Source organism: Myotis brandtii, unplaced genomic scaffold (assembly GCF_000412655.1).
Source record: "Myotis brandtii unplaced genomic scaffold, ASM41265v1 scaffold350, whole genome shotgun sequence".
Taxonomy (NCBI): domain Eukaryota; kingdom Metazoa; phylum Chordata; class Mammalia; order Chiroptera; family Vespertilionidae; genus Myotis; species Myotis brandtii.
In genome coordinates this window covers 2,303,962-2,331,149 of record NW_005363468.1, presented here as the reverse complement: position 1 = coordinate 2,331,149, position 27,188 = coordinate 2,303,962, and the positions used below count along the sequence as shown (strand labels likewise).

Sequence of the window (27,188 nt, the reverse complement as noted above, 5' to 3'; positions counted from 1 at the left end):
CAATCGGCCCTGCTCTGAGCCCCACCAGGGGCTGCACCTAGGGATTGGGCCTGCCCTCTGCCACCCGGGAGCAGGCTTAAGCCAGCAGGTCGCTATCTCCCGAGGGGTCCCAGACTGCGAGAGGGCACAGGCTGGGCTGAGGGACCCCCCCCACCCCCCGAGTGCACAAATTTTTGTGCACTGGGCCTCTAGTTATTTTATAATAGTTTCAAGTGTACTGCCTAGTGATTACACATTTATATAATTTACAAAGTAATTACTCCCCCCCCCTCCACCCCCCGTAAGGTCTAGTACGCACTTGGCACAATACATAGTTATTACAATACTAGAGGCCTGGTGCATGACATTCGTGCACTGGCCAGGGGAGGGGAGGCCCTCAGCCCAGCCTGCACCCTCTCACAGTCTGGGACACCTCAGGGGATGTCCGCCTGCCAGCTTAGGCCCGCTCCTTAACGCTGCCTTGGAGGCGGGACAGTCTCCCGCCACCGCTGCTGCACTCGCCAGCCGTGAGCCCGGCTTCTGGCTGAGCAGTGCTCCCCCTGTGGGAGTGTACTGACCACCGGGGGGCAGCTCCTGTGTTGAGCGTCTGCTCCCTGGTGGTCAGTGCATGTCGTAGTGATCAGTCGTTCCACTGTTCGGTCGATTTGCATATTAGGGTTTTATTATATAGGATTATTGACTATGTTCCCTATGCTATACTTTACATCCTATGACTATTTTATAACTACCAATTTATACTTCTTAATCCCTTCACTTTTTTCACCCAGCCCCTCTCATCTGGCAACCATCAGTTTATGCTCTTTATCTATGAGTCTTTCTGTTTTGTTTGTTCATTTATTTTATTCTTTAGATTCCACATAATTGTAAAATTATATGGTATTTGTCTTCCTCTGATTGACTTATTTCATTTAGCATAATATCCTCTAGGTCCATCCATGTTGCTGCAAATGGTAAGATTTCATTCTTTTGTATGGCCAAGTAATATTTATATTGTATATATACCCATATGTGTACAGTGTATATTGTATATGTACCACCTCTTCTTCATCCAGTTGTCTGTTAATGGGCACTTAGATTGCTTTCAAATTTGGACTATTGTAAATAATGTTGCAGTGAATATAGGACTTCATATATCTTTTCAAATTAGCATTTTGATTTCTTTGATAAATAACCAGAAGTGGAATTGCTGGGTCATAAGGTAGTTCTATTTTTAATTTTTTGAGGAACATCCATACTGTTTTCCACTGTGGCTGCACCAGTTTACAATCCCAATGAAGTGTTCTCTTTTCTCCACATTTTCACCAACACTTGTTGTTTGTTGATTTATTGATGATAGCCATTCTGACAGGTGTGAAGTAATATCTCATTGAGGTTTCAATTTGCATTTCTCTGAAGATTAGTGAAGATTGAGGAACAATTAAGCATCTTTTCATATGTCTATTGGCAATCTATGTACTCTTTGGAGAAATATCTATTCAGGTTCTCTACCTATTTTTAAATTGGATTGTTTATTTTCTGGTGGTAAGTTGTTTGTGTTCTTCATAAATTTTGAATATTAACCTCTTATCAGATGTATCATTGGTGAATATCTTCTTCCATTCAGTAGGTTGTTTTTTTGTTTTGTTGATGGTTTCCTTTGCTGTGCAAAACTTTTTAGTTTGTTGTAATCCGATTTGTTTATTTTTTTTTTGAGGAGATATATCCAAAATAATACAGTGGGGCCTTGACTTACAAGTGTCCCGACTAACAAGTTTTTCGAGATACGAGCCATCTCTCGGCCGATTTTTTGCTTTGAGTTGCGAGCTAAAATTCGGGTTACGAGCCAGCTTCAGATACCCCACTGCTAGTTGGCGCAGCGAACGTCACAGTGAACACCACAACATCAGCCCAGCATTCAATTCATTGTAATGGTGAAAATTGATTTGACATACGAGTAATTTGAGTTATGAGCTCCGTCATGGAACGAATTAAACTCGTAAGTCAGGGCTCCACTGTATTACTAAGAGCAATGTCAGAGAGTTTACTACCCATGTTTTTCTTCTAGGAGTTTTATGGTTTAGGGTCTTACATGTAAGTTTAATACATTTTTAGCTTATTCTTGTATATAGTGTAAGAAAGTTTTATTTTTTTTGTATATAGTATATATGGTTTTATTTTTTTGCATGTATCTGTTCACTTTCCCAACACCGTTTATGGAAGAGATTATCTTTTTCCCATTGTATATTGCCTTCTTTATCATAGATTACTTGACCATGTCAGCATGGGTTTATTTCTGGGCTCTCTGTTCTGTCCCATTGATCTATGTACCTATTTTTATGCCAGTACCTTGCTGTTTTGATTGCTACAGTATTGTAGGATAGTTTGATATCAGATAGTGTGATACCTCCAACTTTGTTCTTTTTTTCTCAATATTGCTGTGACTATTTGGGGTCTTTTTGTGATTCCATATGAATTTTAGGATTATTTATAATAGTTCTGTGAAAAATGTCATTTGATAAATGAATTCAGTAAAATAGCAGGATACAAAATTAAAAATACATCTTTTTATAGCAGACTAGCATTGCATTACTTTTGTTGACAATTGTGTAGTCAGTCCATATTGAGCCTTCAGAGAAATAAACTCCTTTCTTAATTACCACATAAAATGTTTCCTGTACTTTAATTTCCTTTTTTTTTACTACATCTCTGTTAAAATTAATTTTGCTAGTTTCCAGGTTTTAAGAACCATCATTTTCTCATTTAACTATTAGTTATGCTCCTAGTTTTGTATCTAGCAATTACTACTAGTATACTTTTAATAATAGTTAAATCAAGCAATTACTAAGTAAGTATAATTTCTGGCATAACCCACAGCATTAATGAATTTGTAATAAGGAAGAATCTATTGCTGTCCAGGATCTTAGGTCTTAAAGACCAGAGAAAGTGGCTTTAGAACAAATTTGAAAGGAGAGTAAATTTAATTTTTCTATTAAAAATTACAAAATCAGATTTTTTTATTTGACTGTCACCTAAAGATTGAGGGACAATTCATTGTAAATCAAGGCAGAGGCCAACAGTGTTTAGATAGAGAACTGCAATTTGTGTGCAGAAATCTGGAGGGAAGAGATGGTTATGGACCCTTTAAGAACTTGAAGACTTCGTGGTGGCTCAAGTTAGGAAAAAAGGTACAAAAAGAAACTTCAGTGAGAAATGTGGCTCGAGAACTAAACGGGTGCCAGCACATCCGGAGTTCTGCATGTGGATTCTGGCAGTGAGACCTTGAAAAATCATGTAACCTCTCAAACTCAGTTTTCTTATTGGTGAAAGGATATAATAAAACCTCCCTTTCCCGTTGCAGTAAAGTTGAAGTGCATTAAAACTCCGAAAATGGTTTCTGATGCATCATAATCTTAAAAATCATTATAAGTAATTTAAATGCTCTTTATCTGGTGGAAAGTTTATCATTGGGCCATTGAATAAAAAGGATAAGTTGACCAAGGATATTGTTATTTACTAATTTTTTTGACTGGCCAATATTTTAGAGGCATTGTGAAAATTTAGTGAGCTAATCAATCAGAATATCTTGTTATTCTATTGTCCAGTATTTAGAAAAGCCAGAAGACTGGTCTTAGAAGTTATAAGAGTCTTTATTTGGCTTCATGCAAACAGTATGCTAATTGTATAGAGGTAGCTTTGCAAATGCATATATAAGATGCTTTTCTTTGTGAGTAGTCTAGAGAGATTTTTGGAGGCTATAGTTCTAAGACTTTTTTTGGGTTTTCTTCCAGTTTTGTGAATTTCAATAAAATACACATGTATCAGTTCTGTTGATTTGTAACTTAGAAGCTGCATTTAGCTATTACAAAATTACACTTTTTAAAAATACTGGAAAATAAAAAGTTGAGTTCACACCATTCAAGCTAACTGCTGTTAATATTTTAGAGAATTTTCTTATAATTTTTCTCTATTTGCATATAATCATCAAACCCACAGAAGGGTTTATTTTAAATGATAAAAGTACAACACCTTTAAGATTTAAAGTAAGAGGTAAAAGTTGAAGACTTACCTCCCCACTCTTTTTCCACTTCTCAGAGGTATTTACTATTAATAGCTGCTTTTATTCATTTTTTTCATCTGATGACTTCCTGTTTGAGTCTTACCCGTAACAATGGGGGGAGGGTGGGGTCAGAGGATCCAACCAATATACTTAATAGATATTACTTTAATTGAACTTTATATCAATCTCATTTGATTGGCGATATGAGTAACATGTTAAGGAAATCTATGACTTCATTGATAGTTTTTGTATTTAATTCATTTTTGTATTTAATTTAATCGGCTGTTTAATCATTAATTGTGTCTGCAATTTGATACTACTCAGTGTCACTACAGCTGCTGCCTTTGGAGCTTGGTACTTTTTATACTTGTTAGCTTTGGCTGACATGGAGTAAGTTTACTGCTTACTTCACATTAATTTACCAGTTATGTCCAGACTGTTTTTTTTTCACTAAAATGTTTAACTGTTACGTTCACTTTGTAAGCACAGATGTGAAATTTCCTGCTACAGGTACCATCTTGTTTTATAACTTAATTACAATATGGCTTTTAGGGGTACGTAACAGTAACATATACATTTAAATCCTCTTATCAGGGTTAGGGCTGTCAGTCCTGTGCAGGTAATATTTGGAGTTGATTAATTGAATGCCTGATTGTAGATTAACAACCAAATGTATCTTTTCTACCTCTTTAATGTGACACAAATAAAAACAAATATATAGCCCTAGCCAGTTTGGCTAGTGGATAGAGTGTCAGCCTGTGGACTGAAGGGTCCCGGGTTTGATTCCCGGACAGGGCACGTGCCTGGAAGGCAGCCAGTGGATGATTCTCTATCCCTCTCCCTTCCTCTCTGAAATCAATAAAAAATATATATAGTTAAATAAACACATATCTAAGACCTTATTTTTGACCAATATGTTATCATTAAGTAGAGTTTCTTCTACTGGCTGATTGTGCCGGGCCAGCACAGCCAAGAGTTCAGTGAGCCTGAGGGGTGGCGGTGAAGGATTAAAGAAGACAGACAAAGAGAATACAGCTGGGGCTCAGTGGATCTCCGGTGCCTGGATGAGGACACAGAAAGACCCAGCCTGCTAGCCAGGCTTTATTTTATAGTGGGATCAAAACAAGTGGTCAACATGTTTAAATTCTTGTTGTGAGTTTCACCTTGTTTTGGCAGCACTTGTTTTGGTAGCACTTGCTGCACCTCCCACATCCTATTAGCTACCTAGGAAGGAACTAGGGAGGGCTATAAGGTTAAGCTTAACACATTGTATGCGGGAAACGTATTTATACGTTTTTCCGTTGACTGTAAGTAGTAGAGCCACCTGTAACTACCCGCAAACAATGTTAATTAAGCTAAGAGGGCTCTGCCCTCCAAGCTGGGACTTGTTTGTGGCCCTGCCACAGGTCAGTCTGAGGCTTAACCCTAGAGCTGCTCCCTACAGCTGATAAATGGATGGGAATACCTGTGTGTGAGATTAATAATGCTGTTTATGAAACATGGCTTACTTCCCATCAGTTTAGCACAGATTTCAACTAGTAAGTTGTAAGAATTTTTAAAACATGCAATACCTGACTACTGAGTCAGGGACACTGACCTCTTTTCCCTTAGATTGTGAAATAAGAAAATGACAATAGCCAACACAACAGTGGCTGTCCTGTGTGAATGACCTGTCTTAAACCATAAAAATATAGGTCATATAATAAAGTTGCGTCGTATCAGTCATGTTGCATAATAATGTTGCATCTGATTGGTTACCAGAAATACTTATATCTAAATACAGACGCCTGATTTTTTAAAATATATTTTTATTGAATCAGAGATGAAGGGAGAAGGAGAGATAGAAATATCAAAAATGAGAGAGAATCATTGATTGGCTGCCTCCTGCATGTCCCCTACTAGGGATTGAGTCCGCAACCCAGGCTGTGCTCTGACCTGGAATTGAACTGTGACCTTCTGGTTCATAGGTCAATGCTCAACCATTGAGCCCCATCGGTTGGGCAGACACCTGATTCTTTTAAAAGTCACTTTGAAGCAAAAAGGTTAGGTTATTACTATTGTTATTATTTTTTTAATCAAAATTATACCTATTTTTTGTTAGAATAGCAAAATATATTTTTGGTGTGCTGTAGAATTTTAGTAATTAGTTTATGTGTGCTATGAGATGCAAAAGGTTGAAAATTGCTGATTTAGCAAGATCTGATCTGATGATCTAAGAACATGTGACCATTCTTTAGGGAGAAATACCTAAGGCACCTTTTTATTTTTTTAAATATATTTTTATTGATTTAGAGAGGAAGGGAGAGGGAGAGAGAGAGAGAAACATCAATGATGAGAGAGAACCATTGATCGGCTGCCTCTTGCACATCTTCTACTGGGGACCGAGCCCACAACCCAGACAGGAGCACTGTCCCAGAATGGAACCGTGACCTCCTGGTTCATAGGTCCAACGTTCAACCACTGAGACACGATGACTGATGATGATGTTAGATCAATAGATGCTATAATGTATTTTTGAGGTAAGGTATAATGATGAATTCTTAACATGATTTTTTTGTTTCCTCTTCTCATTTTTTCTGTCATCTGAAACTTATTTTGTGATAGTACACTTATTTTGTGATAGTACACTTTAAAAAATCATCTTTATTCAGTATAGACATTTGTTAAGAATTTGTGAAATTGACATAATTCTCATTACATTTTACTTTTTTCTCTCTGCAGTAGATTAGGGCCTGGCATTTTATTTTCCTATGAAATCTTAATAAAAAAAACACTATTCTTGCCCTGGCCAGTGTTTCCCAGTGGTTAGAGCATTGGCCTGCACACTGAAGGGTCGTGGATCGATTCCCAGTGAAGGGCATGTACCTGATTGCAGGTTGGATCCCCAGCCTGGTCTGGGCACATGGGGGAGGCAACCAGTCTATGTGTGTCTCTCACATCAATGTTTCTGACTCTCAACCTCTCCCCACCCCCTAAAAATCAATGAAAAAAATATACTTGGGTGAGGATTAACAACAAAAACAAAACAAACCACTATTCTTTTGTTATAGTTGTTTTGCCAGATATAATAATCGGTACAGTTGACTGGGTTTCATTGTGTACTAGAGGTCAGGAAGCCAGTAGTGTACTCCTTATATCAAGCATTATCTGGTGTTCGCACAAGTCCATTGGACTTTTTTGGCTTTGTATAATCTTTACTTACTGATATGATTTATGATATCTACCTATTTATTTTTAAACTTCAGGCAAGTAGGATAAACTGTGTTGATCTTCTAAAATAATTATCTACTAGGACTTGTATGGGTTTGGTGAAATCCTGGCTTATTATATTCCGTCCCAAAGTAATGGATTTTGAAAAACATTGTGCTTAGTATCATCCCCTATTTATGGGAAACCTACTTCATTCTTATTGAATATCAGTAATATTTGTACCATACATTCCCTTTTATGTATTAGACTAAAGGCCCAGTGCACAAATTCATGCACAGGTGGGGTCCCTTGGCCTGGCCGGTGATTGGGGCCTATTGGGGGCTGGCCAGCAAGGGGGAGGGACCACAGGAGGTTGGCCAGCCAGTCATGGGGGCCGGCTGGCTGGGGTGAGGGGCCGCAGGAGGTTGGCCGGCTGGGGGAGGAAGGGGCCTTGAGAGGTTGGCTGGCTGGTCCCCTCCAATCTGGGCTGATTGGGGAGGGGGGCGGCCGGCAGGGGAAGGGGCTGCGGGAGGTTGGCCGGCCAGCCAGTGCCTGTTGGGGAGGAGCCGCAGGAGGTTGGCTGTGGGAGTGCACTAACCACCAGGGGCAGCTCTTGCATTGAGCATCTTCCCCCTGGTGGTCAGTGTGCGTCATAGTGACTGGTTGACCCGTTGTTCAGGTTGTTTGGTTGTAATGGTTGCTTAGGCTTTTATATACTAGTATATGGATACACAGTATTTACATGTTGATTATTTCCTTATTAACACTATATATACATATATATTTTTTTCCCTCTTTTACCAGTTTCTCAAACAATTAGGCCTGCATCCTAAATGGCAATTTGTCGATGTATATGGAATGGATCCTGAACTCCTTAGCATGGTACCAAGACCAGTGTGTGCAGTATTACTTCTCTTCCCTATTACAGAAAAGGTAATTGTTAAGATATAAAGTTTTCAGTAAATGCAAAGTTCTCTTTTATTGTTCTATTAAATATTATGTTTTTCTTTAACAACAAATGACTCCCTTCTTGCATAAAAAGAAGAAATCTAGGGAGCAGGGATACCTTAAATATCTAGTTTTATTGAAGAGATGATATTTAGATTTTGATTTATAGACTGACAATAAAACCCTGAGTTAGTCTTTTAAACTTGTGTAATTTTCTTCTTTTAAAAAATTTAGTGAGATTGCCTCAACTATGGTTTGATGTGACATTCACATTTTGATGTATATACTTTAAGAATTTTTTATTGATTTTTGGACAGAGGAATGGAGAGGGAGAGAGAATCATTGATGTGTCAGAGCGGAACATCCATTGGCTACCTCCTGCATGCCCCCTAGCAGGGATTGAGCCCACAACCCAAGCAGAAGCCCTGACCGGGAATCGAACCAGTAACCCTTTAGTGCACGGGCCATCAACCAGCCAACTGAGCCACACTGGCCAGGGCTTAATGTATATACTTTAGAAATGTTAAGTAATATGATTAGACAAAACACAAGTGCTAATCCTGGAAGAAAAAAATCTGATAAATTAGATTTCATCAAATAAAAAGTCATGTTCATCAAAGGCCACCATTAAAGAATACAAACTGGATACAGAGAGAATGCCATGTCTGTCAGACAAGAGGCAGAGACTGGAGTGATGCTGCCACAAGCCATGGATGGCCAACAATCACCAGAGGCTAAGAGCATGGAGCAGCTTCTCCCTCAGAGTCCCCAAGAAGGAACCAACCCTGCTAAATGACACTGAGATCAGACTTCTGTCCTTCAAAACTATGAGAGAATAAATTTCTGGGGTTTTTTGGTGGTTGTTTTTTTTAAAAAGAATACAGACTGTAAGAGGTGCAAAAAAAGATGCAGTGCGACCAGCTGGGAGACAGCTCCAGGAGTAAGCTAGAATAGATGACATCAATGAAGGTGGAAAAAAGCTGATGGATTCAAGACCTATACTAGTATAGAATTTGGTGATAATTTAATGTGGTAGGTAACAGAAAAGGGAAAAATCACCTTCAAGAAAATAAGAGGTGATTGGAACACACATAATCCCACAATCATTTACACACATAATCCCACAACCATTTACACATACCATCATATTGTGTAAGAAACAGCAGCAGAGATTGCATTTATTGCATACTTACCATTTCAGGCATGAGCTAAAACGTTAGGGGCCATTCTTTCCTTCCAATCGCAAGACAACCCAATAAGGTAGCTATTTTACTATATGATTTTACAGATGGGGTATTTGCAACCCAGATATTATATTGGATATTTTACACACTTGTAACCAGAACAAAATGTTAGCTTCTTAGGCTCTGGCTGGGTGGCTCAGTTGGTTGGAACATTGTCCCGTACACCGAAAGGTTGTGGGTTCTATTCCCGGTCAGGCACATACCTAGGTCCAGAGTTCAATCCCTGGTTGGTGGATGGGCAGGAGGCAACCAATCAATGTTTGTCTGTTTCTCTCTAAGAATTAATAAAAACATATCCTCAGGGAGGTTCAAAAAAAAAAAAAAGTCAGCTTCTTAAAGCTTAGGCTTTTTTAGTTGGTGTGATATAAATGTGAGTCTATATCTGAATTGGAAATTTTCCAAACCATTTATTTTTATGATCTACTTTTTTTTAAAGGAATAAGTAGGATTTGCTCTTTATTTAGTGGGTCGTCAGTATTAAAGAGAGCATGTTATCCTTATCAATAGGCCTTCTTCATGTAAATGGATCATTAGTACTAAAAAGCTTATTGTGTCTATTGCTAGAAAGAACATACACTTCTATAAGTTATTAATAGATACTGGTAAGTACTAGAATAATCTATAAATAACATAGAAATACTTACATAAGTAGCGAATATAGTGGTATCTCTTACTTTTTCATGTCTCTTACAATTTGGTAGGTTCCCCATTTCAGCTCATAAGTGACATATTAAAGTTACCCAAGGATATCTAGTGGATGTTTTAAGAGATACAAAGTGTTTTGGTCTTCTGTGTTCTAATTTAGGAACTGATTATGTTGTTGCAAATGGCTTAAGCGTATTAATAGCAAAAGAACTGTCATGGGTACCTCATTACCCTTTAAATAAAGTCAATTATGGTTTTAAATGTATACTTTATAGTTGAGTTTACCAGCCAAGGAATCATAGTTGGAAAGGCTATAAATTATTTCTTTCTGATATTTTGATTGTTTCTTCACCATGTGTTTTCACTTTGGTCTACCATAATTACATTTTATTTTTTTCTAGACTTGATCTGTATCATTTTATGATTTTTCTTCTAAGCATTAAATCTTGTGAAGTTATCAAATATTTTGCTTTGTTAGCAAGGAACAATAATATTAAACAGCAACAAGAAACTGAAGTGTAGAACCATACAAACATATCAGGATAAGACCTTACTATATTGAACATTTCAGTTTTTATCAACTGAACTTATATGAATGAAATAATGGTTCAGAATTTATTATGAAAACAGAACTACCAGTTTGTACTTCTTAATCTCTTCCCCTTTCTCACCCGGCCCCCTAACCCCTCTCCTCTCTGGCAGCCATCAGTCTGTTCTCTGCATCTTTGAGTCTGTTTCTATTTTGTATGTTTGTTTACTTTTTTTTCCTTTAGATTCTGTATATAAGTGAAATCATATGGTGTTTGTCTTGCTCTTACTGACTTATTTCACTTAGTATAATACCCTCTAGGACCACCCTTACTGTTGCAAATGGTAATAATTTCATTTTTTTATGGCCAAGTAGTATTCCATTGTATATATGTACCACAACATTTTATACAATTGTCTATTGACAGGCCCTTGGGTTGCTTCCATATCTTGGCTATTGTAAATAACACTGCAGTGATGAACACAGGTTAAAAATGAGTGAAGAGAATTAGTGTTTGGATTTCTTCGGATATATACCCACAAGTGGAATCACTGGGTCGTTAGGCAGTAACATTTTTAGTTTGTTGAGAACCCTCCATATTGTTTTTCCTAGTAGCTACACCAGTCTGCATTCCTATCAACAATGCACAAGTGTTCCCTCTTCTCCACGTCCTTGCCAACACTTGTTGTTTGTTGATTTATTGATGGTAGCCATCTGACAAGTGTGAGGTGATAACTTAGTGTGGTTTTAATTTGCATTTCTCTGAAGATTAGTGACTTTGAACATCTTTTCATATGTCTCTTGGCCATCTGTATGTCCTCTTTGAAGAAGTGTCTGTTCAATTCTTTGCTCATTTTTTAATTGGATTGTTGTTATTTGTTTGTTTTATGGTGAGTTGTATGAATTCTTTATAAATATTGGATATCAACTCCTTATGAATACATCATGGAACAAATTAAACTCGTAAGTCAAGGCCCCACTGTATGTTCTTCCATTCATTAGGTTGTCTTCGTGTTATTGATGGATTCCTTTGTGTGCAAAAACTTTTTAGTTTGATGTAGACAGTACAAAAAAAAAACAAAAAAAACTGTACTTTTGAAACTGGCAGTTGACCAGATTTGGCCTGTTGGTTCTAGTTTGCTGACTCCTTACTCTATTGGAATTTGAAAATTATAGACAAAACAATAAAGTCATCTTTCTACTCTCCCTCTTCTGCTTCTCCTCACTCATTTTTAACCTTTTGAAAATAATTTGTCAAAGCTGCGCAGCTAATAATGGCAAAGCAAGGATGTGAACTCTGGCAGTCATATGTAGAGCTCACACTTTTGACATTCATCATTATGCCATATTGGTTTTTACAACCAGTTATTAGAAATAATGGTGAATGTTTGTTCTGAATATTGTATGCTTATAAATATAGTGTGAATTTTGTTATGATAGGACAATTCAACTATATAGAAATATAAAAAGCAGAAAGTAAAAATCCTCTAGGAATCTCTTATCCCAGAGATAACCTCTGTTAAATTTTTTTATATCCTTTCAGATTTTCAATAGATATATAAAATAAATATTTTAAAAATATAAATAAGAATTTTATTAATGTATATTGACCTACAAGAACTCTATAATCATAGATAAATTCCTAAGTAAGAATATGTAAATCTACTTTATTCTTTTAAAAGTAGTATTTTAGTAAGATATCCCATACAGTTAGAATTTTTGAAGTTTTATGTTTAAGTCCTTTTTAGTATATTATTTTCGTATTTTGACTATTGGCTTTTTCTTTAATAGTATGAAGTATTCAGAACAGAAGAGGAGGAAAAAATAAAATCTCAGGGACAAGATGTTAAATCGTCAGTATATTTCATGAAGCAAACAATCAGCAATGCCTGTGGAACAATTGGACTGATCCATGCTATTGCCAACAATAAAGACAAGATGCATTTTGGTAAATAACTTTTCACTACTGCTGTTTTCATCCCTTAAAGCAGTGGTTCTCAACCTTCCTAATGCCGCGACCCTTTAATACAGTTCCTCATGTTGTGGTGACCCCAAACCATAAAATTATTTTCGTTGCTACTTCATAACTGTAATTTTGCTACTGTTATGAATCGTAATGTAAATATCTGATATGCAGGATGTATTTTCATTGTTACAAATTGAACATGATTAAAGCATAGTGATTAATCACAAAAACAATATGTAATTATATATGTGTTTTCCGATGGTCTTAGGCGAACCCTGTGAAAGGGTCGCTACCCACAGGTTGAGAACCGCTGCCTTAAAGTATAAGCTAACTTATTGAGCACTAGGTGGTGCTCTAATTCTTTCTTTCAAAGTACTACATAGAATATTTTCCTCCCTTCTTTCATTTAAAATGGGGATGTATATACTGTTAGAAGAACTAATAATCCTTCTCATTCTTTTATATTGTTGATAAACGGAGGTTTAAGAAACAAACAACTTAAGCCTTATCATTTAGGCCAATATTCTTACATGCCTAATTTACCAGTGAAAGGGTTTTACCTGAAAAATAGGCAGCATGCTTCTAGTATTTTCATATACCAGTCTCTTTGATATATCAAGCCTTTTTAATTTTATCTTCTTTAATATTCTCAGAATCTGGATCAACCTTGAAAAAATTCCTAGAGGAGTCTGTGTCAATGAGCCCTGAAGAACGAGCCAGATACCTGGAGAACTATGACGTCGGTACCTTCTATTTGTCTTGATTTTATATGTGGGCAAAGTTTTATGGGATTGTAGATTCAGTTTGGGGGTTTGTCTTGAAGCTGTCATTTTGAACAATTATGGATTTGGTTGCATCCATTAAAAAGGCATTTTTTTATGTTTCAGGTAACAGTACTGAAATATCCATAAACTACTGCTTCATTTCTATATCCAGAGCTGAATGAGAGAGAAAAAGCAGTTTGTTTTACAAGTTTATAAATATCTTACGATAGACTATTTCTCACCATTCCCTCCCTCCAATAAATATATGCTCTGTATGTCTTTCCTGGGGAATTTGGAGTAAGGCTGAAGACAGTGGAAAAAACAAAGGTTTAAGGGTAGAAGTTAGGCCATACTCTACTTCTTTTATCAGCATAATATTTTTGCATGTGTGAAGACAGGCCACAAAGTCTAGTTTTAAATGATTGTACCATTTCATACAATTTTCTTAGAATGGTATTTAAATTTTATTATTTTTGAAATCTGTTTTTCTTTTGAAGGCATTTTACCTTTTTAAAAAATTTATTGTTCAGTTGTACTTGACATACGATATTATATTAGGCTTTCTACCTGTTGGTAACATTAAGCAAATTGTAAGTTCTTTGAAATTAGAAGCAGTGTGGTGTATATGTACTCAGCTAGAGCAGTGCTTTACGCAGAGTTTGTTCCCAGTAAATTTATTGATTTGATTATTTATTTTTACCATTGTAATATAATTTGACTATTTTAAATTGTTTTTTTCTTTAAAAAACCTGCAGAGCTCATAAAACATCTTCATTTTACATAAAAATGAAATAACACAAAAGTCAATAATATCTCACCAATGAGATGTGACCACCATTGATATTTTTTATAGGGAGTATATATGTATATACACACTTTTTAAAAACGAATATTTGATAACACTGTAATATTGTTTTATAACTTGCTTTTTTCACTTAACTTATCACAAACGTATTACATACCAGTAAGTATATATTTGACATCATCATTTAATGGCTGCATAGCTTTCCATTGTGTAGTATTTTATTTAACCAATAAATTATTGTATTTTTTCCTCTTTTCACTGTTTAAAAAATACAACCAGGTATATCATTGTAGCTAAATCTTTGCAAATATCCATAATGATATATACTTATATACAATTATATGTAAATACATAAACTTATAGAAAAGAATTTGCTGGATCAAACAGTGCATGTTTTTAAGGCTTTGATAATTATTGCTAAATTGCCATGCATTGAGATTGTACTTTCACCTGTAATTTACTACTTTGCCTATTCCTTTTCATCTTTGCTAATAGAGGGTATTATAAGAGCATTTTTTTTAAGTTCAGGAAACTAAACTCTCTAGCTTCTGATAAATGCATGCTTTTGCTCCACATTTCTAAACTGCTGCCTGAAGCTGCATGGTTAAGCATAACTACAGCCAGAGCTGCAGAGGAGCATGTAACCTGAAGAAACAGATGAGCTAAGCTTTTTCCGTCTCGTCGTGAGATGCTTACTTCATTCTAGTCTCAGTTGAACAAAGTGTTAAATGTCAGTCCTAACAATTAAGTTAGGATTCCCACTTGTACCTGGAAATTACAAATAATTCAATATTCAGTATCCTAAGTCTTCAGAGATTTGTGGGTTGGAAAGTACAGCAATTCATTCTTAAATATTCTTAAATACTTCAAATTAAACTTTTCCTGAATTTACTTCAATTTGTTGTTTCATCAGTATTTAATATTGTTTTCATTTAAAAAGTAGGATATAGTCATTTTCCCCCCTATTAATACCTTGCATTCCTATTACAGGCTATTCGAGTTACTCATGAGACCAGTGCCCATGAAGGTCAGACTGAGGTATTTCACATTTTTCAAAACTCCTCTGCCATGTGTAAATTTAACCACAATGTTATTATATAACATGTAGTTTTAAAAAATTCATTGGACTTCTTTTTTTCCTTTGAAGGAATTGGCTCTTATGTAAAAATTAGTCACGAAGTAGCACAAAAACACATTTTGACAGATTGTTAACAGGCACATTTATATCGGCCATCTCAGTTTGTCTAATCATTTAGATAGATTGCAGATTGTGTGTTGTTTGCTTTGGGTAACCGATGGCCTGTGACTTCCCTATAACAGTGATTTTCAACCTTTTTCATCTCATGGCACATATAAACTAATTACTAAAATTCGGTGCCACCCCAAAATAGATATTTTTGCCAGTCTGACAAAAAAGATAGGTCTAATTTTGGTTCATTCATACCAGACAGCTATTGTGTTGGCTTGTGTCATTTTTTTATTTATAAGTCTAAGGGAGAAGAGATCAGTAGTCCTGACTAAATAGGTATTGCATGTTTTAATAATTCTGTGATTTTGAAAATCACTGCCCTATGAGATTCCTTTGACTTGAAAATATTTTGAGAAAAATACCTGCACTGTAGTACAGGTGGATAACTTGTATAATTTTTAAGAGTCTTTATCACACCCAGCTTCTAGCAAAAAGCTGCATCATTCTCTGCTCAGTAAATCTGTTTGGGGCAATGTGATGATCTTCACCATCTTTATCTGATTAGCTAGTTCTTCTAGGTTGCCTCTCCTCCTCTCACCCCCTTGTTTCATTCTAATGGTTTTCCTCATTCCCTCCTTCCATTTCTTCTTTCCTTCTCTCAACCTCACACTCCCACTCTTGGGGGAAGTTTGTGAAAAGGTATTTTAATCTAAGTGACTATAATTTAATTAAAGTCATTTGGTATATTTATAACACATTTAACACCAGAAGATTATAGATATTTTTCTTTTTCACCCCATGTGTGACTCTAAACCATACTTTTTAATGTACAAAGCTGACATTGCCTTTATGTCTTAACAATATTTTTTAAATACCTGATTTAAAAATGGTGAACTTAAATATTCCTACTACTTAAAATTTTTTAAGGAGACAACAATTTGATACTATAGTATAACAACAATTTTTCATAGATTAAACTGGATAACTGTGAATGTTTATAATAAAACCATTTAGGAATTTAACACTAATTCTTCCTAATTATATCATACCTTCTTGGTTGCTGTCAGGTTCTGCTTTCAGAAATGTGGACTTTTGTGTTTTTGACTGTTTACACACAGACACACATACATACAGACACACATGCACGCAAAGAATGTCTAAGTAGCTCCAGATTAGAAATTAATGAAATACTCTGTTTTTTTTTTAATTGCTTTATATGATCCTGGTATGCTTTGCTTTTTTAATTTTAATTTATAGTGTTAAACCTTAGCTGATTTTACTCAGTGGTTAGCGTTGGCTCGTGGACTGAAGGGTCTCGGGTTCAATTCTGGTCAAGGGCACATACCTCAGTTGCAGGCTCGATCCTGTTAGGGTGCGTGTGGGTGGTAACCAGTGGATGTGTTTATCTCACATTGATGTTTCTCTGTGTCTCCCCCCCTCCCTTCCACTCTCTCTAAAAATCAATGGGAAAAATTATCCTCTCGTGAGGATTAACCAAAGAAAAAAAATTATAAGGTTAAAATTAGTAATGATGATGATGATCAGCATGAGATTTGTAAACTATGAAAACAGTTATTTGTAATAAAGGAACCAAATGCTTTAATACTGTTTACTTTTTAAAAAGTGTCTTTAGGATACTTCTCTTGCCACCTTTTAGTTGCTTTATCCAAATTACAGTTTTTATTGCCTCATGTTAGATAATGTTCTCTTTTTCCGGATCTAAACTGAATGACCAATATTTTAGAATGCATGTATTCTTGTGTGAGTTTATTGTCCTGTGTCTTACACATTTTCTTCCCTGTCTACCATACATTTCCCCACTAATACTAATGTAATTTAAATTTGTTTAACTTCTTGCCTGGAAAATCAGCTGCTTATGTAAATTTTCAGCCTTTAATGTTTTTTCTAATTCTCATTCATTTTTACACAATTGTGCTGGATTATCTTTCTCGAAATATAACCTGAATCATTTGGCAACTGAAATTTTCTAGGGATTCCCTAAATGATTCTCAAGGTGAGGTGGATGGAGAAGTTAGGATATTCTAGGTGGCTTTTTCAAATTGTATTCCCACAAGAATTATCTCTTCTGCGAGTTTCGCATCTCCCATTCTTGGTGTATGTTATAGCCATAAAGTGTATTGGGGCAAAAAAAAAAAAGCATTTGCTAACCATTACCCAAACATATGTAATAATATTCAGCCTCTTTAGCCTCCTTGCCTACCTGTATACAAGGTTTGCTTAACCCTTGTCCTTCCATTTTTTTAAAAATATATTTTATTGATTTTTTACAGAGAGGAAGGGAGAGGGATAGAGTTAGAAACATCGATGAGAGAGAAACATCTATCAGCTGCCTCCTGCACGCCCCCTACTGGGGATGTGCCCGCAACCAAGGTACATGCCCTTGACCGGAATTGAATCTGGGACCCTTTAGTCCGCAGGCCGACGCTCTATCCACTGAGCCAAACCGGTTAGGGCCCTTCCAGTTTTTCAACAGTGTTTTCTTTTTAATTATTTCTCTCTAGCCATCCCTCACTTTATTGTTGCTGTGTTTTACCTCTTGCAATTCCCTCTTCCTAAAAATACTCCTTCTTTCAATCTCTAGTCTTCCTAGGTCTACCTGCCCTTCAAGATTGGGCTTAAATACCACTTTCTTCATGAAGCAATCCATCCCTTCTACAGACTCTTTTATATGACTCCTACTATTTGCATTTTAACTATTTTCATTTATTTAAGATATATATTTATTTATTTTAATCCTCACCCGAGGATATTATTATTGATTTTAGAGAAAGGAATGGGGAGGGAGAGAAGACAGAGAGAAACATCCATGTGAAAGAGAAACATTGATCAATTGCCTCCCGTATGCATCCCGACTAGGGATTGAACCTGCAACCTAGGTTTGGGCCCTGACCAGGAATCAAACCCGCCACTCTTTGGTTGAGGGACAATGTTCCAACCAATTAAATCACCCGGACCGGGAAAGATGTATATTTTTTTTTTCACATTTTAGCAGCTCTGAAATTAGGATGTGTCTTATAGTTGACACCATAATTTATTTGGTGGAATTGCCTTATGTTATCATTTTATAATATAAATTATACATCTTATAACCAGTGGTGCCTTAGTTTTGATGAAATGTGGTGTCATATCACTCTTACTGTGGCTCTTGGGCCTCGGGTTGGTGTTGGATGCTTTTCCCAAAGTATCCAACACCATTCCTTGCACCTAGGCACAACACATGTAGGAATTCACCAGAATTGGCTCAGAACTATCCTTAGTGGTGTAAGAACTACCAAAAGGAAAAAAAAAAGGCTAAATCTTGTTTTTTCGTAAGCCCCTTAGTAAAGAAAACATATTCATTAGCCTTTATTCCTCAATAGGGCACTATTTACATTTTTGGAAAGTTTCAGTTCTTTGTTGTGTGGGGCTGTTTTGTGGAATATAGATTGTTATATTCTAGTCACTGTACAGGGATGGGCAAAAGTAGGGTTACGGTTGTGAGTACGTGAAACACAGAATTTATTCTTGTATTGTATATTTTTCCATATGAACAACTATGAATGTACTTTTGTCCACCCCTTTATTTTAGTGGTTCCAAGTCACTGAGAGAACAAAAACCACATCATACATTTCCAAATCCAGACTTAACCAGCTTAAAACTCCTGCAGCAGGAACTATTTTGATAATCATCTCATTTCTGGTCCATCTAACACAGTAATGGCGAACCTGTGTCAGAGGTGACACCCAAACTCATTTTTTTGGTTGATTTTTCTTTGTTAAATGGCATTTATACATATAAAATAAATATCAAAAATATGTCTTTGTTTTACTATGGTTGCAAATATCAAAAAATTTCTATATGTGACACGGCACCAGAGTTAAGTTAGGGTTTTTCAGAATGCTGGCACGCCGAGCTCAAAAGGTTCGCCATCACTGATCTAACAGGTGCTTAAGTCTTTGAGTATTATCTCCATTGCTTTCTATATGCTAGCACACTGGTTTTGTCATTTTCCATAAATATCTAGGTTTTTCACATTTGTTTTTATTTACTTGGCTGCCATAACAGAACACTGAAGACTCGACTTTAACAACAGACGTTTATTTTCTCCCAGGTCTGGAGGATAGAAGTCAATATTAAGGTGTCATCAGGGTTGGTTTCTGGTGAGGCCGCTCTTTCTGCCTTATAGACAGGTGCCATCTCCACTGTGTGCACACCTGGCCTTTCTTTGTGCATGGGGAGAGAGAAAGAGAGAAAGGTCTCTTTCTTTTTTTATAAGGACACCAGTGCTGTCAGATTAGGGCCCATCCTTCTGCTTTCATTTAACTTTAATTACCTCCTTAAAAGCCCTCTCCAAATACAGTCACACTGGGGGTTAGGGCTTCAACATAGGAATTTTGGGGCAATATAATACAGTCCATAACACCATCTTTGTGCTTTCTTTTTTAAAAAAAACACAAACGTTTTTATTGACTTTAGAGAGAGAGGAAGGGAGAGAGATAGAAACATGGATGAGAGAGACATTGATCAGCTGCCTCCTGCACGCCCCCTACTGGGGATCAAGCCCGCAACCCAGTTATGTGCCCTGACCAGGAATGAAACCGGTAACCTCTTGATTCATGGATCGACTCTCAACCATTGAGCCACGTTGAAATATAGATTATTATATTCTAGGCCCATCTTTGTTTTTTCTAATGACCAAGTTATCTTCTGGATATACCCTTCCTCTTTGCATAGTCAGCACCTTCTCATGCTTAAGTCTTATCTTAAAAGTAATTTTCAAAGAGGCTTTCTTTCATCATTGTTAGGTATGTCCACTATGAATTTATTTGTTGTTATGAAATCCTGTTTATTTTCTTTCTGGTGCTATTTATTTATTTATTTATTTATTTTTAAATATGTTTTATTGATTTTTTACAGAGAGGAAGGGAGAGGGATAGAGAGTTAGAAACATCGGATCAGCTGCCTCCTGCACACTCCCCACTGGGGATGTGCCCACAAGCAAGGTACATGCCCTTGACCGGAATCGAACCCGGGACCCTTGAGTCCGCAGGCCGATGCTCTATCCACTGAGCCAAACCGGTTAGGGCTCTGGTGCTTTTTAATAATTTGTTTCTTCTGTTCTTTGTTTATTCTTTTTATTTACTAGAATATGAGTCCCATGTGGGCATACACCTTTGTTTGTCATTCACCTGACAACCCAGGACAGTGCTTGGCTTGGCATATATAGACATTTATGAGAAATTACATAGTGTAAAAGTGAGGAGCATAGGATGTAGGTTTGTATACTGACTCCACTGCTTAGTAGCTTAGGCATGGTACTTTCATGCATAAAATGAAGATAATAGCATCTACTTATGAAATTGCTGTGAAGAGTAATGAGTTAATCACATAAAGTAATTAGAACAATGCCTGGCATATAATGGGCCTTCAATAAAAATTAAGCTGTACTTTTATTTTACTAGGCATTCAGAAAAATGGATATGAGTGGTAGAGGATGAAACCAAAAAGGATGAAGTCAAATCAAAGGGCAGCTAGAATTTTATAGACAGTAAGGAACTGCCAAAGATGGTGTGTTTAGTACTCAGTATATTGAGTTTAAGGGTCATCTGGGTAGAATTGGATATGGAGTCTAAAGCTCTGGGGAGATATCTAGTCTTTTGTATTTGGGTAATAGAACCTTGATAATTCTATAGAGGGAGAATAGTGGTGAACCACAGTGAAATCCTGGGGCATGTGGGTGATAAAGGAGTGGACAGAGGAAGTGAAGCAATAACAACAGTGCAGTAGCAATGGCATTCATCACTGGCATCACTGATGCTCTCTTTCAGAACGTTTTCATGGGAATGGAATAGGCAGGAGCCTTATTGTATGTAGAGATTCGTAGACTAAATGAGGTATCAGTAATTTGAGCCACCAAAATACAGTAGTCTTTTAGGAGGATTAGCAGTAGGGTGCTGCTATAGGGTAATTGTTTATTGTATATTTTTCCCTATTCCACCATGATTGTTCAGAAATTTGGACAGTAGCTCTCCACTGTCATTAACTTATACTGAAAGTTACTGCTTTTATGTTTCATTTAAGATGGGAAAGATAAAAACGATGGGATATGAGGAAATTAAAATGTAAGTATTTTTTTTTGAATTATGAACAAAGATCAATGATAGAAAATGGAAGCAATCTTCAAGTCAAATATGAAGGCAAGGAAAGAAATCCAAAAGGATATTTTATTTGCCTTCAGACTTTACTTTAACTTCATTGATACTTATCTAAAATGCAGTTTCTAAATTTTGTGATTTGTTTGTATTAATCTAGGAGCTAACCCAGCTATAAGTAGAAATCTCTTGATTTATTGTGTATTTGGCTTTAAAAAAATGTACATTTGCTCAGGAACCTTCATGTCAATTTGTAATGAAAAATAATAGAAACTGGCATAATTATTTTATTTCTGTTTTTAAATTAAAAACAGTATGCCAATATGGGAAAGGTAGCAAAAAAATACAACACACTTTTAGCACTTTATTTAGTTTGAATCTTTTCAAAATTCATTTTTAAAACAGTTGAGATCACAAAATTTTGTGGGGGTTTTTTTTCTTAACATTTTATCATGAGCATTTTCTTGTTTCATCAAAACCTTTTCATAAATAATTTTTCATGGCTATATACTCTCATGTGAATGAACCATAATTTACTTTGTAATTCCCTTAACTTTTAGTTTATATATAATTGATTTTTAGAGAGAGAGGAAGGGAGAGGGATAGAGAAATAGAAGCATCAATGAGTGAGAAACTTCATAAATGGCTGCCTCCTGCATGTTCCTACCGGTGACTGGAGCCCACAACCTGGGCATGTGCTCTGACCAGGAATTGGTTCTTGGGTGGACACTCAACCATGAGCCACACCAGCGGGGCATAATTTCCTTAACTTTTGATGTTTAAATTGTTTTCATTTTCAACTTAAAAATATAACTTCCTTGAATATCTTTATTTATACATGTACTCATTCTAAGATCTCTCTTTAAGGTAGTTTCTTGTAGGTAGAATTACCTTGAGTCAAAGAAATGAACATATTTAAGGTTCTTGTTAAATAATATGAAATTGTCTTTCATTTAATGAACCAGGTAACCTGTTTGAGCACCTACTATGCCAGGTACTGTGTTAGGAGCTATATGTACACCTGAATAAAACATAGTTTGTGTCTTCAGGGATCTCTTATTTCAGTGGAGGTAGCCTCAAAAATAGACCTTGCCAGTGTTTAATTCTATTTTTAGATTTTAAATTTTGGCTTGTTTGATAGAGGGAAATATTATGTTTGATTGCTAATGATCTTTCAAAGATCTTTTGTAAAAGTTTATGAAATAAATTTAAATCATGAAATTGTAATTAATTTAATGAAATGTGTAGTCTATTTTGGTTAGTATTATCCTATAAGAGAAGGATTATTTGACTATTGGGTAAGCAATGGGTATATTCTGATTTCAAGTATGTGTTCATATACAGCATGGGGCAAAAGTAGGTTTACAGCTGTGATTATGCAAAACACATTCTTATTAATTATTATATTATTTTTCATATGAATGACTGGAAACCTACTTTTGCTCCACCCTGTAGATGTATGCACAATTAAAGATAAGTCATGTGTTTGTGTTTGTGTGTATTTAGTTGGCTTTTTTTGCCCAATCAATGCAAATTTTCAGAGGGGGTGGGCATAAGATCAAGTTTTATCTTCATTAGATGTGTAATATACCAGTAAGTATAGTTTGCATGGCTTCATTTTACTCTGAAGTATAAGTTTTAGTTATTTCAATTATGTTAGCGTTACAAGGAGTTAAGATGCTCACATTTTTTTTCCTGTTTTAGGGATTTATTTTCTTCTTTCTTTGATTTTGGAAGAAACTGTGAAGGTATTAAGAAGAAACTTAGTTCTTGTATAATGTGGAATTTAAGTTCCTGATTATCTTGGGAGAATCAGATGGAAATAGTAAATTAACTCTGATGAAAGTATCATGCATTTTAAGCTATATAGTCCAGTTTTGTCAAGAAGTCTGAAATTGCAACTTTCTGGTTTGTCTTCTTTTTCCATATACTTTCCATACACCATTCCAACAAGACTTACTGGAAATCTTTTTTGGGCAACTTCATTCTTAAAATTGAGAAATGCTCTGGAACTCCTATTCTTGCACCTTTTGCCTCTGTCTCTCTTTTATCTTTTTTTTATTGTTGTCATTGCTTCTGCATATCATTCCTTGAATACGGGTATGTTTAGAGTATGTGTGGAGTTGAGTGGGAGACTTCAGTTTGAAAGATGGAGTACAAATTAGGACTCGTTATAAGGGGAAATATTGAAATGATTCTTTTAATTCCTCTCTTTCAGAACACTGACATCTTTTTCCATGCATGTGATCAGTTCTTTATCTCATATCACTAAATAACGATGTGTAAATGGATTAAATTGGTTGTTGAAAAGTTAAGAATGTAGTTACTACTACTACATCCTGTTTACACTTTGTTTTTCTTCCTTAACAAATGTTTTGTCCTGAAATTGATCAAAAGGGTCTTTTTTCTTTTTTATTCTTTCTTCATCTTTTCCTTTTTTTTTCTCTTCCAATATCTGATTTGAAAATGGAGATATTAAACTTAATATTTTAAAGTAGATTTCTTAGACTGAACTCATCAGTTTACTCTTACATATCTGACTAGATGTAACTCTTCCATCTAAAAATGTCTTCAGCCGAACCGGTTTGGCTCAGTGGATAGAGCATCGGCCTGCAGACTCAAGGGTCCCAGGTTCGATTCCGGTCAAGGGCATGTACCCTGGTTGCGGGCACATCCCCAGTGGGGGGCGTGCAGGAGGCAGCTGATCGATCTCTCTCATCAATGTTTCTAACTCTCTATCCCTCTCCCTTCTTCTCTGTGAAGGATCAATGAAGTATATTTTAAAAGGGGAAAAGGGAAAAAAAAATAAAAAATAAATAAAATAAATAAAAATGTCTTCAGCGATAAAAATAGAGTCGAGGTTATAACTGAGGATGGTGGGTTTTTCTGTTTGTTTTGGTTTAAACCACAACTTTCCAAAGCAGAGATTATGTTAGGAATTAAGGTTTTTGTTTTTCTTTCATTTGTAGTAAAGGAGAATCTTACTTGGGGCTATTCTCAGATTTAAAAAGTAATAATATTTCTGTTTAATGTAACATTTACAGATATAGGTCATTGTATTAACAGCAATTTCATATGTGGAGAATTGTAAATTGAAGTGAGAAAACACAATTGTTAAACCATTAGGGAAAAATATCAAGAATGTCTCGATACCTGTGGGCATCTTGATTTATTAACTGAGCAAAATGAAGAAATTTGCCATTATACAAATTTTCCGTGGATTATGTAGTGATATTTTGTGTACTTTGATATCTAGCCCATGTTTTACTTTGACATCTTTGCCAACTGAATATGGATACTCTGTAGGAAAGTTTGCATCTTTTGCATGAATCTGGTTTTACTTTCCTGTTTTAAATTTGGACTTTAAATTTTGTGTAATGCAGTGTATTATACTTGAAATTTACTTGAAGTCTACAGAAATCCATTTAGAATTTAGAATTTTGATTTTAAACGAATAGTTTTATATATGTGTACATGTTCTCACATATCTACACACATCCATATCCTCACGTACGCTTACACATCATAATTTTACTTCTTTTCATAGCATCTGGCAGCCCTAGAGAAGTTCCTGATTTTTTCCTTTCCATGTATCATTTTTTAGATTCAGTGGTATTTCTAACATCTGAAAAGACATACCACTGAAAGTACATGGAAATAATTTAAATTTGTCACCATCAAGTTTATTATTTTATCAACAGGTCAGTAAAAGGAATCATGATTTCTAATGATCATCTAATAAGAAACTAAAATTCTTTTAAAACATTGAATTTTATTATTTTCAGTATTTTATTTCCATTTCTACCCTGCATTTCTAATTCTTCAGTTTTTATTAGATAGTTTAAAGAGCAATCTCTCTTTTTTTTTAATACACACAGAGCATGTACATTAACTGAAGGAAAAGTAAGTTGGCTTTTCGCCAGGTGTACCGGTTAATAGTGCAGATGTGTTATCAAAGAAAACACGATAATTTCAAGAAAAACATCCAAAGTGCTTTATTCAAAGTAATGTCCATCGCTAGCTACACATTTCCCCCATCTCTCAGGTAATTTGTGGATACCGTCCCAATAGAACTTTTCTTGTTTTGCGGCAGACCATTCAGAGACCCAATTTTCCACTTCTGCGTACGTTTTGAAGTGCTGCTCAGAAAGGGTGTGTACCATCGATGGGAACAAGTGGTAATCTGAAGGAGCAAGGTCTGGTGAATACAGTGGGTGGGTTAATACTTCCCAGGCAAGATCTTTTACCGTGTCTTTAAAGTTTTGAAGTGTGTGATGGTGCGTCATCATGAAGCAAAATTACTTTGCCATGTCTTCGCCCATTCTGGTCGTTTCACGATCAAAGCGTGGTTTAAATTGATTATTTGTTGTCGGTAGCGATCAGTATTAACCGTTTCACCTGGTTTTAGAAGCTCATAATACACCACACCTTCCTGATCCCACCAAACGCAGAGCATTGTCCTCTTTCCGAAGCGATTTGGCCTTGTAGTCGATGTTGATGGTTGACCTGGATCAACCCATGGTTTTGTGCATTTGGGATTCTCAAAATCACTTTTCATCGCCAGTCACAATTTGATCCAAAAAAGACTCTTTCCTGACAGTGAAGCAACATTTTACTGGTGACTTTTCAGTTTTCCATTTGTCTTTTGTTCAGTTGATGTGGCACCCATTTTCCTTCCTTTAAAATCTTTCCCATTGCTTGTAAATGATCGGAAATTGTTTGCTGAGCAATGTTTAAACTTTCTGCAAGTTGTTTTTGAGTTTGACACGCATCTTCATCCAATAATGCTTGTAATTATTGGTCTTCAAACTTTTTTGTTTGACCTGGACATTCTTTGTCTTTCACATCGAAATCATCACTTTTAAAGCGTTTAAACCAGTGTTCACAAGTATCTTGAGATGGAGCACGTTCACCATAAGCTTCCCGAAGTATATGATAACTTTTTCTTCAAAATAAAGTAATGAATTAAAACTTCCCGCAAATGCTCTTTTTTGGCACGAAATTCGACATTTTTAAGCGTAAAAATATCTATGATGTTAACACCTTCAGCAAATTTGACATATGAAGTTTTGAAGCTTGCTGTCAATACAACAAAATAGCATACATATCAAATCACATATATATCAACATATGTGTAATCCATCTATTGAAAAAAGTCTGCATTATTAACTGGTACATCTGGTAGACAGACACACTCCCCCACCTTTTTATTAAAGGTTCAGTTCATTAATTTTTAGCCTTCATGGCATTTCTCATTTTTTTTTATTATTGAACAGGTTAAAGAGTTGTTGACTTATTTTTACACTAGAGGCCCAGTGCATGGATTCGTGCACTGGTGGGGTCCCTTGACATAACCTGCAGGGATCAGGTTGAAACTGGCAATCCAACACTGCCTGCTGCTCCTGCCTGCCGCTCTTGCTCATCCTGGCTTCACTGCATCTCCCGCCGCCACTGCCGCTTAGTAGGCTCACTGCCGCTCTGCTGCGGTCTTTGGGCTGTGGCAGCCAGCTGTGAGCTCTGCATCTGGTGCCCGTAGGTCAGCTGATTGGCACTCCCGCTGTGGGAACGCACTGACCACCAGGGGGCAGCTCCTGTGGTGAGTGTCTGCCCCCTGGTGGTCAGTGTGCGTCATAGTAACTGGTCATTTGGTCGCTTAGGCTTTTATATATATAGACTAGAGGCCCGGTGCACAAACATTTGTGCACTCGGGGGGGGGGGGG

General features: G+C 36.1%; 1 protein-coding gene across 4 annotated transcripts in view; it reads left to right on the top strand.

Annotated features, from left to right (window-relative positions):
* Window positions 1–27,188, top strand: part of UCHL3 (ubiquitin carboxyl-terminal esterase L3 (ubiquitin thiolesterase)) — a 53,359-nt gene that overhangs the window by 10,193 nt on the left and 15,978 nt on the right. For all 4 annotated transcript variants that reach the window (XM_014544085.1, XR_001363181.1, XM_014544083.1 and 1 more), the window contains 4 exons: window positions 8,030–8,158; window positions 12,383–12,539; window positions 13,211–13,296; window positions 15,117–15,164. In XM_014544085.1, coding sequence (XP_014399571.1) covers window positions 8,084–8,158; window positions 12,383–12,539; window positions 13,211–13,296; window positions 15,117–15,164 — 366 coding nt within the window. In that variant the 5' untranslated portion in view covers window positions 8,030–8,083. Of the gene's footprint in view, window positions 1–8,029; window positions 8,159–12,382; window positions 12,540–13,210; window positions 13,297–15,116; window positions 15,165–27,188 lie in introns of those variants that run through there.